The sequence below is a fragment of the Rhopilema esculentum genome, chromosome 16 (assembly GCF_057945365.1).
Source record: "Rhopilema esculentum isolate cy_ngs chromosome 16, ASM5794536v1, whole genome shotgun sequence".
Classification (NCBI taxonomy): Eukaryota; Metazoa; Cnidaria; class Scyphozoa; order Rhizostomeae; family Rhizostomatidae; genus Rhopilema; species Rhopilema esculentum.
The window spans coordinates 2,451,185-2,463,874 of NC_142830.1; the positions used below are offsets into that span (position 1 = coordinate 2,451,185).

At 35.1% G+C, this 12,690-nt stretch overlaps 1 protein-coding gene across 1 annotated transcript in view; it reads left to right on the forward strand.

The window, feature by feature from the left end:
• Positions 1-8,893, forward strand: part of LOC135682617 (arf-GAP with GTPase, ANK repeat and PH domain-containing protein 1) — a 46,653-nt gene extending 37,760 nt beyond the window's left edge. The window contains exons 12-19 of the mRNA XM_065197581.2: positions 990-1,063; positions 1,835-1,918; positions 2,665-2,761; positions 3,982-4,099; positions 5,064-5,168; positions 6,072-6,159; positions 6,657-6,824; positions 7,438-8,893. Of these exons, the coding sequence (XP_065053653.2) occupies positions 990-1,063; positions 1,835-1,918; positions 2,665-2,761; positions 3,982-4,099; positions 5,064-5,168; positions 6,072-6,159; positions 6,657-6,824; positions 7,438-7,566 (863 nt within the window). The 3' untranslated portion in view covers positions 7,567-8,893. The remainder of the gene's footprint in view (positions 1-989; positions 1,064-1,834; positions 1,919-2,664; positions 2,762-3,981; positions 4,100-5,063; positions 5,169-6,071; positions 6,160-6,656; positions 6,825-7,437) is intronic.
• Positions 8,894-12,690: the final 3,797 nt, after the last annotated feature.

Below are 12,690 nucleotides of genomic sequence, written 5' to 3' on the forward strand. Positions count from 1 at the left end.
TTTAAGCTTCAGCTTTAATGAGATATTTTAGGCTTTAGCTTTAATGTTAATTTATATCTGTTCCTATCGATTATGATTTGAATTTTCACTTAATAAATGAAATGCATGACACCAGCCACTAGACTGTTGGGGGGAGGTGCTCAAGATAAAAAAAATCTAAGCTACTCTCATTTTTACTGTTGGAAAACGCCCTTTTACCAACAGGGAACGAAAATGTTATGAACGGAAATGTTATCAATTACGAACACCCTTGCCTAAAGTTTGGTTCCGTAAATAGTTTCAAAATCAAATAATCACATAAAAAATACTTGGCCAAAGTATCACCTTTCTCCTAACATCCTCTCGTAGAATTTAATCAAAATACCACATCAATGCTGCCGAAAACCTCTGAGGCATGTTCTCCCTCCGACTGCCCATGGCAGGCACCGCGCAGCCATTGGGCTAGCAGGGACTATAGCCCACCCACTTTTTTGCAATAATAGGCTAGAAAATTATTTTGAAGGTTTATCTGACGCAACTTTGGATAGTTAACTCCTATGTAGTAGCAGTTCTCATTGACTGGGAACCATTTTTGTTCTTTTTCTAGGTTTTTCATCTTGTTTAATGATATGATGTATTTTCTAACTTGGTTAGCTTGGTTATTTAGTACCCTCGAGCTAATTCTATCTATTTCTATGGTTATTGATATCTTCTCTGAACCAGACTCTTTATAAAAATTCAATAGAAATAAGCAAGTATCTTCTAAAAGGGGCGTTTTCCGGCGTTCAAGAGGGCGTGGCCTCAGAAAAATTTCGGTCTCACCCATTTCAGCCCCCCTCCCCCCCACTCTTACTGTGGTGCGCGGTCCCTGGCTCATGGTGCCGCCATTGCTTTGGGGGACAAAATCAAAAGCATTTGAACGCCAGTGTGAGGTTCCAGTTGAAACAAAATTTCTCATATTTTCGTGATGAAATCCCTATCGCCGTCACAAAATTGCATTTTTTTTTCAGAGGAAGATGATGTTGTTTTCACAATAATATCTCTTGATGGGAAAAGTTGGGATTTTGAATCAACAACTGCCGATGTAAGTGTTGTGTCTGAGATTTTAATGTTTAGAATTGTATCGTGTAACTTTTCATTTTTTAAGGTAAAAGAATGCATATCTGCTAAATTTTCTTACCCCAAAGATTCTTTTTCGAAATTCTCAAATACATTTCTTTCATATCTGTTGCAAAATAAGCAAGGAATTCCGCAATCCTGTCACAAATATCTTGTGAAAAAATTGTCCTTAGTCTAAACTCTAACTTTCAAGTCAAGAAACAAGAATGATTTCCGCTTGGTTACTTCTCTTATGATGGATAACACTATTGACCAATTATCGAATCGTTCTTTGTAAGAGGTGATTAGAGATAAAATTTGGTTTTCCCTATCCAAGACTTTTTCGAAATCGATGATTTCTATATAATTTAATTAGGATGTCATTTATTTTACAATAATTTGGCTGATTTTTTCAGTAACACAGCACTAAAAAACTCTAACTGAAAGATATATACTAGAGAAGTAGAGGACTTGAATTTTGTGTTGCTATGGTTCAAATTTCAAACTGCTGTATTCCTATATAACTTTAAGGTAAAATTGTACGACGAAAGTAAGAGCGAATTTTAAAAACAAAGTTTCGAGCATAGCCCAATATCCAGTGCATTTTTATCTGGCTTGGCTCTGATTGACACGTCGTTTTTAAATTCGCTCTTTCTTTCCTCGTACAATTTTACCTTAAATCCAACCTATATTGTTTCATTATATTGTGCGACATGCAATCTGGCATATTTATGGTACGTTTATACTGTATTTCTAGGAAAGAGATCGTTGGGTTGATGGAATAGAAAAACAAATACTGAAAGCTTTTCAAAATGGTATTACGTCACCCAAAGAAGAAAGGGTATGTCAGTTATCGTAAAAGTGTTTGGCGTGAAAGCTTTTATTTTTCACAGAATCCAGTGTATTTTGTCTATCTAGGTTTGCTTTAAGATATTTTAAATGTTCACTCAGTTTGATTAATGATCAGGAGTTAGTTGAAGGTGAATCTGAAAACAGGCGCAACATTTAATAGATGTGACAGTGTCTGCACCATATGGTTCACTTTCTGCTCTCTACATTAAATACGTGCTTCTTTCATGAAGGTACTGTAATCACTGTAACTTTTTCATTTTTGATCATCATCGCCATGTCTCTTGTGTGGGAAATCGTGTAAACGACCAGCACTTCTTGACATATTTTGAAGTTTAAAAACAAAACTCATTTGTTTATATCAAGTACTCCCCTTAAAACCTTATTATTTGTAAGAAATGGTGTCCTAGTTTATTCCATTTTATGCTACTTTAAAAAATCGATTAGAAATTTCCTTACGTGAGTTTGAAATTTTAATTTGTCAAAACATTGTATGCAGATAACCTTTTTGTGAGTGAATCAACCTGTGTACCCCATATTTGTTAACCAATTTGCTCCTCGGTATACCCCCCTCAATTCCGCATCTTTTAAGATTCTTTCAGTAATTTTGTTTGTATTTCGTGGTATTTTCTCGTGGTATTATTCTTGTTTGCTTTTAAGCCTATTAAAGTTTTTCACTGTCAGGTCCACCAATGGTTTACAATGAAATTTGTAACCACCGTATTTATTTACTTCTAGTGTGCAAGCGACAGCTCTGCCTACAGTTCTACATCTGCGCAGTCTAATCTTCGTACCATTGCTGGCAATGACCGCTGCGCGGATTGCGGAGCACCAGGTGTGTGTCTGTTTTCATACCGGGAATTTTGTCTGTTTATTTATCTTTCTATTCTTCCAGTCATTTACAGTTATTTTTACGAACTTTTTTCTTATCCTCTAAAAGATTTTGAAAGGCCGTTGATCCAGTTTTGTGAGACGCTTGAGGAAGGGAAGGAAATGAGAATGATCTCTTTATATTCTCGCAGCCATTGGCCTGTTGCAAATTCTTTTGAATTTATATATTTTATCGAGAACAAATCTTTCAGTTTAACTTGAAAAAATTGATCTCTACCAAAACGCTTCTCCCCAATGAAAACGGCAGTAGAAAGGTTAATGGAGAGGGTAAGGGAAAGAGAAAAAGAAAGGAAAATGGGAAAATGGAAATGGGGAGGAAAGATTGAAAAGGAATCTGCTACATGTCTTTTTGAGGTTGTTGATAAGGATCTGTGAGGCCCAGGGGTTTATGCTCTTACCGTGACCCCTTTAATGATGGGGAGATGCCAACAGAACTTGAAGAAGAAAGCAGGAAAAAGAAAAGGAGAGAGAATGGAAGGAATAGGGAATAGAAGGACCACCCTTTTAAATCAGAATGCTGCAAAAGACTAAAGGTGGAAAACTGGTTAGAAGATTATAAAATAATTCCTTTGAAGCTAAGCAAGTGAACCCTGGAAGCAAAACTATAAAGTTTTATCATTTGTCTGTCAAAAGAAATTCCCAAGGATCCAATTTTTTTCTTTTAAATAGACCAAGCTAATGCAATGCATCCTTCCTATCAAGCCATTTTAACATTTCAAGGCGTTTATAACGCAAAGCATAATTTTCTACTTAGAGGATAATGATTGACATTTTGAAGATTTTTACCTCTTCCTGATTCCTTACTTAAGATTCGTTTACTTCATGCATCAATTTTTATTCAAAACCAACACGTTGTTTCGATTGTCAAGATTTTTCCTTAAGGCGACATCTCAATCTCACCGTCCTTCAGCCGACTTTAAAAATGTTTAACCCGTAAGAGATCAAAGGAAAACAACTATAATCAGTTGTTCAAATTCTTAAAAACTTTTTAAGCGATTAGTTTTCATGAGAATTTGGATACACTGGCCCTATTCCAATGTCTCAAGGATGATATTGTCGTTTGCATTCATGTTAAGTTTAAAATCAAGGCAATTTTAAGCAAATCAGCATTTGTAGCTAATTTTTGTTCCGCCTATTGTATATTTCCTGTTGTTTGATTTTCAGATCCGGATTGGGCTTCAGTCAATCTAGGAATCCTGATCTGCATTGAATGTTCCGGAGTCCATCGGAAATTAGGGACACATTTATCGCGGGTTCGATCACTTGATTTGGACGCATGGCCGTGAGTTGAAATCATTTTTTGACAATAAAGACATTGCGCGGCTTTATGTAGGTTAAGTGCCAAGGAACAGTTTTATTGAAAAAATTTATGATAGACCCAAACCATAAGTAATATTCCGAAGATTCCATGTACATTGGTATTTGCCTCTACCTTCCTAAAATCATAAATGCACAGTTTATGAAATATTTAAGGCTAATTAACAGATAGCGAAGTGACCAGAATATTATGTCAATCAACATTTTTCAATCAACAAAATTCTTCATGAATGTACGAATTCGTATTACTGATATCTTGGCATCCCAAAGTTTTTGTAGCATAGGCGTAACTAGTTAGCCAAAGAGAACGCGTGTTTTGAAAAAGAAGCCATTTCATGAGGTGCTTTGTAAATCGAGATACCTTCCGTAGTCTCTGTCTACTGGCAGGGTAGCCCAGGAGAACAAGTGATGGTTTTCAAGCATTACTCCCATAGGGTAAATCCAAACTGATTTACAAAAGGATAATGAACCTGTTAAAATCTAAAATTTTCTTAACAAGTTACAAATATTATAAATGAAGAGCCCCTGAAATGTTCTTTGAGACTTTTTAGGGAGTACGCCTGTTAACTCCACTTAGAGGATTTTATTCCACATAATGGTTTCTCTATAAGAAATGTATTTTTGACTGTTTTATGTTTTCTTCAAAAGCAGCATTTAATTTATTATTGTAATAATAAAGCTGTGGATGAAATACAGCAAGCTTTTTTATAATAGTTAAATAATGATTGCGGGTGAACCCAGTAAATGATTTCTAGGCCATTGCTAGAGACTCGCTTTGGTATGTGTTCAGGAATAGTCTTCTAATCCAGACTTTCGATGAGCTGGGAATGCAAAGCTGCTGCTTTTTATAATTCTAGCAAGATGGTTTTTCAGCTTTTGTAACTGATTGGTGAGACTATATTTTCTATGACTTTTTCATGCTATTTCAGGCCCGAGTACACAGCAATTATGTCAAATATTGGGAATGAATATGCGAACAGTTTATGGGAGCATTCGCTGCACGGGAAGAAAAAACCACACCCTAATTCGTCTCGGTAAGTCGTCATCCTTTTTTATGTAGCCTTGTTCCTGACTATCCTAGATACTTTATTTTTTATTTATAACTATTTTCACAGGAATACCTTTCAAAAAAACAAATTGACAAATTAATAACTTATTAACAATATATAGTTAAGAAAAAAAAATCGCTGCTCTACCAAGGGATCGATTTTGGTTTTTCTAACTTAACACTGGGGATTTGCAAATCTCTACAATTTCCTGTTTCATACTCTGAAATCTGGGATCTTTCAGTAAACTAATGACAAAGATTGTCGGGACACAGGTCATGCAAAATATTTAATATCATGAATTCTTGGTCCAATCATTTTCAAATGTCATGACTCCTTGGTGCAAACATATTTTGGTTGTCATGACCTATACCAAGCCCCATACATTTCAAAGGTCAACAAAGATCACCACGTTTGTTTCTTACCGCAAGCTCTGCTTAACCCTACTTCATGAGGAACATTGCCGTTGAAAAATTAATGGGTGTATTAATGGAGAGATATTGATATGTATGTGAATACCGTTGATTAATGAGCTCTGTCATTTATGATCACTCTTGTGATCACTGATGGCGATATTGATGATGATATATTATGCGTATCTTGATCTTATGATGATCACAAACGTTCGTGATTGCATTTATGATCACTGATGGTTACATTGATGTTGAAATATTATGCGTATCTTGATCTTATGATGATCACAAACGTTCATGATTGCATTTATGATCAATGATGGTTACATTGATGTTGATACACTATGCGTGCCTTGAACTTGTAATGATCACCATCGTTCATGATCGCATTCATGTAACGTGATGTTTGTTATTTTCTGTTTGTTACTTTCTGTTTGTGATTTTCTGCATCTGATTTTCTGCATTTGATTGTCTGTAGCGAAGAGAGAGAAAACTGGATACAGTCAAAATACGAAGTGAAAGAGTTTCTTGACTCGCTGCCTAAAAGTCACATGACATTAGGACAGGTATTCTATTCCCTACATTTACATCTATGCTTCTTTCTTATTTGCTCGGAATATCTATTGCATTCCCCTAATGCTTCTGTATCACAGTTCTCAATATATGAACCGATGCAAAGGATAGAAAAAAATTCATAATAGCAGTGCACTCATTGTATTTATAACGCGAAGTATAAGCCAACCTCTGGTATGCTATGGATTAAATCATACCTTTTTGGAAATAAAAATAATTAACCTATTTCTATGCTGTAGAAAAATGTCTTTGTGTCGCTATTTACTTCCATTTAAATAATTTTACAATTGCTTAATGTTTTCTTTTATTTTAAAAGGTATCATATTATCTTTGTAAGCAAGAAAGACTTTGACGCTTTTCTATGGCCTGCCATATTCTCTGCTTACTACTTACTTTGTAACGCCTATCTGTAACTTTTTTGTTTCAAAGTTTCTTATTGATGACCATGAAATTATACGCCCTATATATTAATTAATTGCGTTGGTTGTAGCAAATTATAGATGCTGTGTCGAGAGACGATCGACGGTCGTGTTACCCCCTCTTAATACACAGTTCGGTCGATGACGTAAACACGAGGACAGATGATTCGCAGCGTATGACACCTCTGCACATAAGTTGCAAAATAGGGAATTCAGTTTTAACACAGATGCTGTTATGGGTGAGTGCCCTTTTTGGCTATTATGAACAATTCTTTTAATGTAAAATTGTTGGCAAAAGAAATAGGTTGGAAACTAACAAGTCAACGAAAAAGTTCATATTTGTGGGAAAACACAAAATTATGCCAAATTATGCCTACCAGCTAAAAATATTTTCTGAAACAAAACAAGCTTAGAAAAAGCTATATTTAAAAAAACAAGATTTCTGGAATATACTAACCCTGGAACCGAAAAGTTTAAGTTGGTCGCTGTAAACTTTCAACCGTGCAGTGGAAACTTCAATGACGCAATTTTTAAAGTATTTCTGACTATGTCCCGACGCATTTCGATGGCCATTTGAATTCTCATTGGTTGCACTATACAATAGGTCTATTGTTACATATCCAATCGGCAGCTCCATATTTCTCAATCATATCATATAATATCATATATATATCATATGTCATGTCATGTCATGTCATGTCTTTATTTTTGTTTTTGGAGCAGACTTGAGATAATTGTGAACGACCACAGGGTTGTTATAAAGATTCGCACCCCTGTGGTATCGTTATTGTACCGTAGTTTGTAGTAGTGTATTGTGAATTTCTATAAGCATAAAAAACGGTTTTGTTCTAGTATTTTGGCGATCCAAGAGCCGAAGATGCTTCCAGACGAACTCCTATGACGTATGCACGCAAATCTCAAAGTAGAGAGTGTGCAGATCTATTGTCACAGTTCGGGTGCCCTGAAGACACACCCTGCTAGCTGTGAGACAACGCTTTCCCTTGGCTACAAAAGTAAACGTCGCACTACATCGACCATACGGTTCACGTGACTGCTCGTGTTTAGCCACAGGAACAAATCGTGGAGATATTTCAACTGGTTTGCGCATCGCAATCACGCCATTTATTCCAGTCTTCAAAAATCAGGGTATTCGCACATTCTTAGATTTTTTTCTTTGATGCAGATGCCCTAGACATTTCATCTTTATATTTGTGGCCTGCAATAAGACAGAAAAATCGAACAAATTTCGCCAAGAATGCCAGATTGAAATAAAAGAATGACTTTGTGACAGGTTGATTACAACCATTCAAAATAATTGAGCTGAGATAATGCACTTCGAATTTGTGGCCATGAAATAATTCGTAACTGAATTTGATTTATAACTGAACGGCCACACTAATCTCTTTGTCAAAAGCAATTGTTTTAGCCTGGGAATTCTTAGAAATATTTTGCTCTCTGTGAATGATACTGCTTAGGATAGTTCAGATCAATCAAACTGTATTTGGTTTAAACTAGAAAGTTCCTATAGTGGTTTTTTGTTGTCCTTCGTGAGCACAACAAACGCAAAGCATTTCGAGCTTTTGAGTTGTGCTTTGTTTTGATTGTTTAAGCAATCATTGATTAGGCCTAGACCTAGGCAATGTTTTCATGTAGCATGCCAATTTTATTCTAAAGCATTCTTTATCCTCTTTGGCATGTGCTATTTTCTTCTCCGCCTTAGTCCTTTTCTTTGGTTTCGGTAAATTTCTACCGCCTTTGAATGCTCAACCTCACAACTTAATTAACATATTTTCAGCTAAAACCATGCCCTTTTATGTCCGAACATTTAATTCCGACAAACTCGGAAAAGGAAATAAATTCAAATTTAATAATAGAAATAAGGCTAGTATTTGTGTGATGCAAGTTCCACTGAAATTGATGGAAGCAGTTTCGAGACAGCACTGGTATCTAAGCTTCTGATGCAAGCATTTGTAACCTTACTTGCCCGAGTTATTCCTACGTTCAAAGAGTTGCCCAAAATGTGTTCGTCTTTTCAGTACACCATTATAACTAAAGACAAATCCCCTGCATTTCACAGTGGTATGGTAGATCTGATTGATAGATCTGAATGTTTAAGCAAGTTCCATCATTTCACGTATTAAGTATATTCCATCATTTCAAATGTAAAACAGTCAATATATAAAATGTAACAAAACAACACTTACTTAGCTATATGCATGACAACAGTCATAATCGAAACAATATTTGTTATTTAATCAGTAGAGTATATTTTTATCCTGTATAATGTGTTAATATTCCACATCTATAACATTTTCCTAATTTTTGCGTTCGTCTAGTGAATGAGAATGAGAAAATTAAAACCTTTGGTTGCATTGATAAGTGTTTTTCAAGTTATATCTACCGGTGCTTAAGAGACAGTGTTTGGAGACATGGACATCTAGTCGCCAGGGCTACTGGCTGGTCGTGTCAGTTAATGTATTTGTTTCTATACATATAGAAAGATAAGGATTCCAAAGTTTATCAACACCTTGTGTCTTAAAATAGTATGCTTTGGGTAAAAGGCCTAGAACAAGCACCTGTCTCCCTGTTATGTGGAAGCAAACAGCCTTCATCTTCTGTAAGTTTTTATAGGAGAATGCATAAAGATTTTTTACGACGCGGATGTTTTTGCAGGTAATTGTCTGATGCTTTATTGGTTGGATGGCTTCTTACAAGGGTTTCTATCTAATATTTTGCATTTGCTCATTTACTTGTTATGAGTATCGTATACTGTAAACACAGGCATATAGGAAACTAGAGGATTAAAACCTGCAGACTGCCATTATGAAATTAGACCCCCATTTCATATGGACCAATCTAGGATGAAATCTGAAATGAGGTTCTTATTTGTAGAGATCACCAAGCTACGTTAAATCTCTAGATGCTTGCTCAATGGCATTGAACCTTCAAGGACCTGTCAACCCTCCCGGTTTTGACTGCTTTCTCCCGGTTTTTAAAATTTTTCTCCCGGTTTTAAAGATGTCTAGCAGAATGTCTAAGAAGATTCTTCACCGATTGTTTTGAATGAACTGAACTGCGCATCTTGTGTTTCAAAGACAGTTCCATTGTGTATGTTTTCTTTTTACAGAGGTATAATTAAGATTTGATGGTCACATTGACTTTCCACATGACAACAATTTTTTGTGAGTGCTTACTGATTGACAAAAATGCACTAAAAGTTATTATTGAGATACTTCTCGTGATCACTTTTGTCATAAACTGTTTGCCGAGCACATTATTTTATCAGGTATATTTATTCCTTTAACGAATTACTGTGATCTCCCTGTTTTTGACCAAATCTCCCTGTTTTTCTTCAAGAAAAATCTAAAATCTCCAGGTTTTAGAAAATTTAAGGCTGACAGGTCTGCTTCAGCTGATATTATGGATGCTTAAAAATATCTATAAAAATGTAGTAGTTAATACACTATTCAGTATTTCAATGTTTATCAATTCTCAAGCTAAAATGCTGTACTGTTCTTTATTTTACTTAAATTCAAGTCTTTGGAGGACTCACTTTTGCTCAGCTGTCTCAACACCTTCTGAAGGTAGTAGGGATCTCAACTAATAGGTTTCAAGTCCCTGGAATTCCAGAACCTTTAGCCCGAGTAAACACATTTAAATTATGACAAATGCTTGCAGTTTGAATTGGAGCAAAATATATTTGTGAAAGCCCTGCATAAAAAAAGAACCAATTCAAGAAACTAAGCACCTTCACTTTCTATTTAATACCCAATATATAAGAACTTAGCCAGGCTTATTGTAGATTTTATAGGCGGGTGTTTACTGAACTTTGTTACACCCATCTTTATAATTTTATATATGTCTTCTTGTTTTCTGTAATAAGAAGAGATCAACGCATGATAAAGGCAGTTTTATTTAGTTTCATTTGTATTTTAGCCATTCCTAAATATAATTATACAGAAGTTTTACAAAAAGAGGAAGGATTACATATTTCCAGTTACTATTAGATGATTATGATAAATGATTAGCCCTTTGTACCTTATAAAACTATAAAATTCTAGAATGCTAGCCCCATTTTTATGTAAGAGGAGTGTCTGAGTAAATTATCAGAAATATGTTTCTTAAAATAGATTTTATCTTCATCAATATCTTTATCAATATTCTGGCAGATTGTCGTTGAAATGTTTAAGTAACAAGCTAGTGAAGTTAGATGACCAAGAACATGCTGAAGACAATTCTTGGTTGGGTGGCTTGGTTGGGTAACTTGGTTAATTTTTGACCTCAGATTCGGATGATTTGAAGTTTTCATTTTGGTATTGCTCACGATATTGAATTTATGACGACAAAAAGATAAAAATTTTATAAGGGATTTGACCGTGATTGGTGATTAGGGGGTAAAGTTTCCCCCCGAATGATTTTTTTGCGGTCAAGTCCCTTACAAGTTTTCATACTTCTCTGTAAAATCTTAAATACAAGCTCAAACAATATGAAAAATTGTATTCGGCTTAAAATTATGGCGATAAAACCATACCTGAGCTTAAAAAAGTCGTATTATTGAGTTTGGAGAAATTTCCAAAACGAGGCCGTAAATCGAATTGGTGTATGCTTTTTCAATAAAATCTTCATTTTTTTTAGATATCGATAAAGGGAAATGTTTCTGAAAAATTCGCTGCTCGTAGTATTATCCTTTTAACAAACAGAAAGTCTACTTGTTTCTTCCATTAAACCAGTTGCTCCAATGTTCAAGATACTAGGATCAATTTTCGCAAATAATTTAACTTAAAGACTCATCGCTAACAATGAGCCATTGCGCTACGTAAGCATCCCATAATGCATTTTTAGACTGTCTAAAATCAATTACTGCCATTGTTTGGACCGTCGCCACGCTCGCAAAGGCCCATTGTTAGCAATGAGTCTTTAATCTCTATGCATGATAACAAGCTTGAAAAAAATTGCTAATGCCAAATAGTTGATAGATATTTTTTCCCTGCCCTATGTTGCTGTTGTTGCATTCGTTTGTATATAGTTAGCTATGATTATAAGTTTGCGCAAAGCATCAGAGTCGTTACTGATACATTATCGTGAGTTTTTTAATAACATCCTCCTCTTCAGTTCATACACAAAAATTCACGAACGACGAGAAACCACATGCGCTCTCCAATTAAAGAAATGTTTTTTCAGCTGCCTTAATGTCGTTTTTAGCAAATCTTCACAGCTAATACATTAGCATAATTACAGTTTGCACTCTGCGTTTGTAGTGCTTTCAGTGTTTTTGACAAGGAAAGAAAGCCATGTCTGTTTCTAGAAGACAGATGGCAAAAAAATTGAATTGATTTGACAACAAGAAGGAAGAATTGGACACCGGAATAGAAATAATATTGATCGTGTTGTTTTGCGTTTCTTGATGTTTTTATTTTTTTCCTGTATATTGTATCTTTGCTTTTGTTTGAAAAAAGATAGCCCCAATGACAACTTTAACCTTTGAAACGTTTTCATAGTCCTGATTCGGATCTTGCAGGGCGGATGGCAAGGTTCTTTTGAATGAATCCAACTCTATCTTTCACGGCATCAAGGTAAAGATACGCATTAACTAACAAATGGCCATTTTGGGCACATAAACAGCTTGGGCATATAAACTTCGTTTTCCATCCTATATGAAATACTTCAATCATTGCCTGCATTAGTTGAATTGAGCAACGAAATTACAACACAATATTTGGTGCTACTTGCCAGAAAAATACATTCTGATCTAAGAAGTTAAAGAAATGGCTTTTAGGTTTGACAGAAAAGGTTTACTTTGACTAAAGAATTTAATCAGACTTCAATGCCAAACAGCCCTGAGAAAAGCAAATGATTATGCGATACAAACTAAATAGCAATGGGAATTGCTGACAAATATCTGCATTACACTGCCAAACATAAAGCAGATTCCCTGACAGTATTTTAAAATGAGGAAGGGAATTTCTCTTTTTATAACGATAAGGGGATTTCTCTTTTCGTGGAATTCCTTCTCCGCCATTGTAATTGTGATTTAAGCTAAAACCTTAATATCATCAACGATCAAAACTGTATTATTTGAACTTTTTGTACTTGCTTTTATGTGCT